At 49.9% G+C, this 5,803-nt stretch overlaps 2 protein-coding genes across 2 annotated transcripts; one reads left to right on the plus strand and one right to left on the minus strand.

Moving 5' to 3' along the window:
- The first annotated feature begins 275 nt into the window (after positions 1-275).
- Positions 276-932, plus strand: LOC123407579 (histone H3.2). The gene has a single exon (XM_045100746.1). The coding sequence runs from the start codon at positions 312-314 to the stop codon at positions 720-722; it is 411 nt and encodes a 136-aa protein (XP_044956681.1). The 5' UTR covers positions 276-311; the 3' UTR covers positions 723-932.
- Positions 933-3,070: 2,138 nt separating this feature from the next.
- On the minus strand, positions 3,071-3,703 carry LOC123413523 (histone H4). The gene has a single exon (XM_045106460.1). The coding sequence runs from the start codon at positions 3,622-3,624 to the stop codon at positions 3,313-3,315; it is 312 nt and encodes a 103-aa protein (XP_044962395.1). The 5' UTR covers positions 3,625-3,703; the 3' UTR covers positions 3,071-3,312.
- Positions 3,704-5,803: the final 2,100 nt, after the last annotated feature.

A 5,803-nucleotide genomic window follows, 5' to 3' on the forward strand; every position in this document is an offset into this window, starting at 1 on the left:
TGTATGATGCTAGTGTGATCACGCCTGCACCTGCTAGCTCTCAACCAATGAGAGCGTAGAAACCCAACGCCACGGATCGCTCCCCTACGATCCGCGTGAAACTAAATCGCCACCATCCACTCCTCCCAGATCGGACGCTCGAAACCCCCCTCCCCTTTCCCTCCAGAAACACACAGCACGGAAAATCGCTCGCGCCCATCCCCTCCTCCTTAAAACGCTCCCGGAACCGGAACCGGAGCCATTCTCCGATCTCCATCTCCCCAATCTCCCGAGCAATCCACCCCAGCCCAGCCCTCCCACCCCCCGCCCAGATGGCCCGCACGAAGCAGACGGCGCGCAAGTCCACCGGCGGCAAGGCGCCGAGGAAGCAGCTGGCGACCAAGGCCGCTCGCAAGTCGGCGCCGGCGACCGGCGGGGTCAAGAAGCCGCACCGTTTCCGTCCCGGCACCGTCGCCCTCCGTGAGATCCGCAAGTACCAGAAGAGCACGGAGCTGCTCATCCGCAAGCTGCCCTTTCAGCGCCTCGTCCGGGAGATCGCGCAGGACTTCAAGACCGACCTCCGCTTCCAGAGCTCCGCCGTCTCCGCCCTGCAGGAGGCCGCCGAGGCCTACCTCGTGGGGCTCTTCGAGGACACCAACCTCTGCGCCATCCACGCCAAGCGCGTCACCATCATGCCCAAGGACATCCAGCTCGCCCGCCGCATCAGGGGAGAGAGGGCCTAGGGTGCTTCCAGCTCCTGACTTCGTTGCAGGTGTAGAGTACTCTAGGTTAGCTCCTGAACCCGTGTTGCGTGGTGGAAATCTAGTGTTGTGGTAGGAAGATTCCTCGTTCGTGCTCTGTTAGGTGTGCTGTGATGTTCTGGTGCACTGTCTGATGTTACCATCTTGTTGTCATCAGCAATCTGAATGAAAGTTGTTTGTACACCTCAAAAATCAACGAATTGTTTCTTTGCTTCATCCATGGTGTTCCTCGAGATTTTCTTGGAATTTAAGCTGAAAGTCCCAACCAAAGTTTCAGTTTGCTCCATCTAATGTCATGCTTTGGTTGCTCGTCTGTCATGCTAATGTCACAGTTAGTATGCTTAGAAAGTTAATGGACTCTGGACTGATTTTTTTGTTTGTTTGACAACTACTGCAACCGAAAGTCTCTGAAATTCCTTGCCGTACTGTCTACTGGATATCTTGGTGTTGTTCCCAACAATTATGTTCACTGTATTTCATCACCAGTGTTCATTAATCGTCAGTAAAGGTTGTGGGTAGCTTCTGTCTAATGGTACCACTTGCTTCTTGCGTTTCTGCCGAGATTGATTAGCTTTCAGCTTGCAAAGTAAACACAAGCAAGGCCTTTGCTAATCTGTATGCTTGTCTAGTTATGTCTTTGCTAATCTGCCTGGCAACTCGGCAAATAAGGTCATCCAATCTTTGGAAGACCCCATTTTCCTCTCCTGAATGAACAAGTAAAAGTAATATCATGTCATATTTTTCCTGACTATAAACTGCAGTGTAATCGACATGCTTCATCAATTGTTTAGCTAGTCTTTGATTATCATCCTCAAGCCTAGCACAAGAAAGTCCTACATTTTGTTGTTTTTTAGATACGTGGGCAGTTGCTTGATAAATGACAGTATGGTGCATCAGATCAAATGGTTTATCCATTGGAGAGATTTCTCGCTGAAAACGTTTCCAAAATTATCTGGGTTTCAGCTTCAGTTAATGTCTTGGCCGTGTGAATTCTCAGCACTATGTTTGGTATTGATCCCCACTAACAATTTTATTCAAATGTTTGGCTTGTAGTTGTGTTGGAAAAATTGTTTCGAAATTAAAAAATGCGTATGGTTATAGCTCCATAGTGTAAAAGATGTGCTCTAGAGGGAGTTTCTTGCAAGGACTTCATACTAGATTACTATGGAGGAGACTTTTGTCCTTTATTGCAACAGTAGTCAATTTTTCATGGATTATACACAAACAAAATATGCAGGGGTGAACTCTAGCGTCAAACTTTATTAGGTGGGTGCTTAAGTTGCTATACGATCTCTGAATTTTGAGGTTTAATTATATTCTACCAAAATCTGTTAAACTTTTCTTTTTGTGCTTTAGTTATAGCTTCTTAGAGTTATAGATTATTCAGTTCGAGTAAAGTGCAGAAGGCACGCGAGCGCCGCACAAGAACAAGATTTTCACATGATGTGCTTTATAAGTGATAATCAGTTGATGGGCATCACCTGTGATAAATATCTTAGCCATGCTCAGTTGTTTGTGTTTGTTCTGCTAGCGCACAGAGGCAACTTGTATCACAGCCTAACACCAGAATAGTCGGTACTCTCACAACACAATTTTGAACATTTATTTGTTATAACAAAACTATATCTGGAAGTTTTTTTTTCTGGCATGTATGGAGGTCGAAGGCAGCATAGTGTCTTCTCAAGCAGTCCTTTGCATCATGAAGTTCCAGCTTCTCATTTCATACCGAGCGTTCATTCCCAACTCCTCCTACTATCAAACTAACAATTGGTGATGAATCTGTTGAATCGCAATGACTATGAAGAATGAAGGCAACACACTTAATCGGTGGTCATAATGAATTGTTTTTTCTATTATGGGACGGAGGGAGTACTTGTGTGAAATGTGGTTGCTGGACAATTCTACAACCATTCGACTGAACTAAAAACTAGCCATCCACAGAGTTTTATAACACAGATGGATACCGATGAAAACACACACTTAATTTCAGAGAACGTTTCTGCATAAACAACAAAAATAAGAATAACAGGAGGATCACTCCCGGCTCTCATCATGAAGTCCATAATCAGGCGCCAAGTACAGCATTCCAACGCCAAGAGTAGTGCCGAAAGTACTACAGAACAGAATCGTGATGCACCAACGGCAAGCATCAGAGATAAAACTTCTAGGATCTGAACAACAGCACCTCTTCAGATGGAGATAGTTGGTGGACACTTTCCCCCCTTGGTGGCATAGCTCTTCTCCTGAACTTGAGCAAGCCCTTATGGTAAATTCGTGGACAGACTGTAACACGAAAAAGAAACTGAACGAAGGCGGTGGCAAGATTCAGATAGAGAGAACCAACAATACCATTGCATTCATATTCATCACATTCCATTGAAGAACTGGATACAGAGTACAGAGACAGACACACACACTCTAACGAACTGACTGCATTCAGATTCATTGCCTTCCACTAACTACACAGGCACATGGAACAACAACGCACGCACTCAGAAACGAAACCATATCACAAGAACAGCAGCAGCAGCAGCAGCTAGCGGAGTTCACTCGACGGGGCAGCAGGTGCAGGTCAGCCGCCGAAGCCGTAGAGGGTGCGCCCCTGTCGCTTGAGCGCGTAGACGACGTCCATGGCGGTGACGGTCTTGCGGCGGGCGTGCTCGGTGTAGGTGACGGCGTCGCGGATGACGTTCTCGAGGAAGATCTTGAGCACACCGCGGGTCTCCTCGTAGATGAGCCCCGAGATGCGCTTCACGCCGCCACGACGCGCCAGCCGCCGGATGGCCGGCTTGGTGATGCCCTGGATGTTGTCCCGCAGCACCTTCCGGTGGCGCTTGGCGCCGCCCTTGCCGAGGCCCTTCCCGCCCTTGCCGCGGCCGGACATGGTTGTCGGCTTCCTTCCTTGGAGCTGACTGAGATAGGAATGGATGAGGAGCGGTGGTGGCGGCGGCTGGTGGTGGTAGGAGGGGCGAGGGGGAGGGAGATTTAACAAGGGAAGAGGCTACAGCGTACCGTTGGATCCATACGGGATTGGACGGTTAAGATGGCGATCCGGGAGAGAGAGGCGCGGATCGATGACGTGGCTCTTTAATTTCATTGTGTAGGAAAGAATTGAAATTTCCCGGGTTTCCCCAATCGTGTAACAACTAAATTTTCCTATTCCTATGTACTCCGTCGTCGTCGTCGTCCTACACCCTAAACCTACAACGCGTCTCCACTACATTAATTAAACATAAAAAAAGATAAACTAGAAGGCAGCCTTGGGCTTCGTCGTCGTCCCGCTGGTGCCTCCGTCGTCTGTTCTGCTAGTGCGGGATGTGCTGATGGCGGTGACAGCGCAACACGGACACGCTCCTCCTCCTCCATCTTCCATTGTTCCTCCTCCGCCTCCTTCTCCAGCGCCATCTATCGACGGCCTTCGGCGTGCTCCGTCGACAGGTGTCGCGACTTCGAGTGCAGGAGGTAGGCTTCCTCCTCCTCCGGTGTTGCACCCAAACAGATGGGCGGCGCGCTGACCCACTCGCGGAGGCAGGCGGTTTACTGGCAGACCTCCCGCTGCGCTCTGTGGGCTCGGTCTTTGGCAGAGGTGGCACGACGCAGTCGCCGGCGGCACACAACACGATGGTCTCCGCGAGCCGCTCGTGGTACGCCGCCTCCTCCTCGTCGACCACTGGGCTTGGGCCGAAAATTCAGGCCCGTTGGTCGGGCCGGGCCAAGCTTGGCTTGGGTTTTTTTTGGCCCGACCCGGAAAATGCCCACGTATAGTTGGAGATACCCTTAATTCCAACTACTATCCACAACCAAACAACAAATTTAGAATCTATACCTAATAATAAAGAGGCTATTGCTTCCGTCGGAAAACCCACCGTGGCATTTTTATAAAAAAGTCCCTGTAATTTTTGTTATTCAACCCGCGCTCCATCATTTATCTGCAACGCAAAAGGAAAAAACGATTCACTGCAAAAATTATACCCGTACGCATCGCCTCCTCCCGTCGATCCTGGGCCACCCTGACCTGTGCCCAGGCCGCCGCCACACCACTCGCCGCCGCGACCGACCTCAACCGCCACCGCTGCCGATCTCAACCCACCCGCCTCCGCGGCCGTACCTCTCCCCGCTCACTGCCCCTGTTGCGGCGCTCGAGCGCATCGCGTCGACCCTGGTCCACCCTGGCCTTTGCCCAGGCCGCTGCCACACCACTCGCCGCCACGGCCGACTTCAACCACCGTTGTTGTCGATCTCAACTCACCCGCCTCCGGGACGTACCTCTGCCCGCTTGCTGCCCCCGTTTCGACGCTCGAGCACAGCTTCTGGATCAAATCAACGCGACAACTACAGTGATTGGGGATGATGCGTCTGCTCGATGCAGAACGGCGGCGGCGCGCGAATAAGGCGCGGCGGAGCGAAGTACATCCATGGCTCACACGGGAACTCCGAGGTTATGGCGCGGCAACGACGACTCCTTATGGCCAGATAGAGGTGCCTAACCCTTGCTTCCCTCATCGTATCCCCTCCTTCGGCAGGAACTCATCATCTGGTGAGACCCCTCCCCATGCCTCCAACCGTGTGCCAAGCACCGGCAAGAAATTTTGTTTTGTGGGGATTTGTTTGCTGATGAATGAATGTATTGAATGTAAGATTGTATTGTTGTATAGACAGAGAATGGAACACCACCTTAAAATAAGATAACAATCTATTGATCAATTCACGTAGCCTCTTTGTTTTGCTTTGCTTGTCCCGCTCAATTTCTCACCATTGTGAAATTAATAATGGACGGGTTGATTTCTCAACAAAATAGGATAGGACTTACTACATTAGTTAGTTAGCTTATTATTTTAATAAATTAAAATGATTATAAAAAGATTAAAAGTGTGTGGTATTTTTTTCTTCCGGTGCAACGCACGGGTCCTTTTGCTAGTTGTAGCAAATTTAAATACAGAGGCCGGTTTGATTTTGAACCAAATCCAATTCAAAGCCCCCTTCCACCTATCGACAAGGTTGTTGAAGTCTGTAATAGCAAAAATCCCTGCGCTCTGATTGGTCCATCCGGTGGTCACGCGGAT

This window comes from Hordeum vulgare, chromosome 7H, assembly GCF_904849725.1.
Source record: "Hordeum vulgare subsp. vulgare chromosome 7H, MorexV3_pseudomolecules_assembly, whole genome shotgun sequence".
Taxonomy (NCBI): Eukaryota; Viridiplantae; Streptophyta; class Magnoliopsida; order Poales; family Poaceae; genus Hordeum; species Hordeum vulgare.

Coding starts and splice junctions, on each gene's coding strand:
- LOC123407579 (XM_045100746.1), top strand. CDS start 312: ATGGCCCGCACGAAGCAGACGGCGCGCAAGTCCACCGGCGGCAAGGCG.
- LOC123413523 (XM_045106460.1), bottom strand. CDS start 3,624: ATGTCCGGCCGCGGCAAGGGCGGGAAGGGCCTCGGCAAGGGCGGCGCC.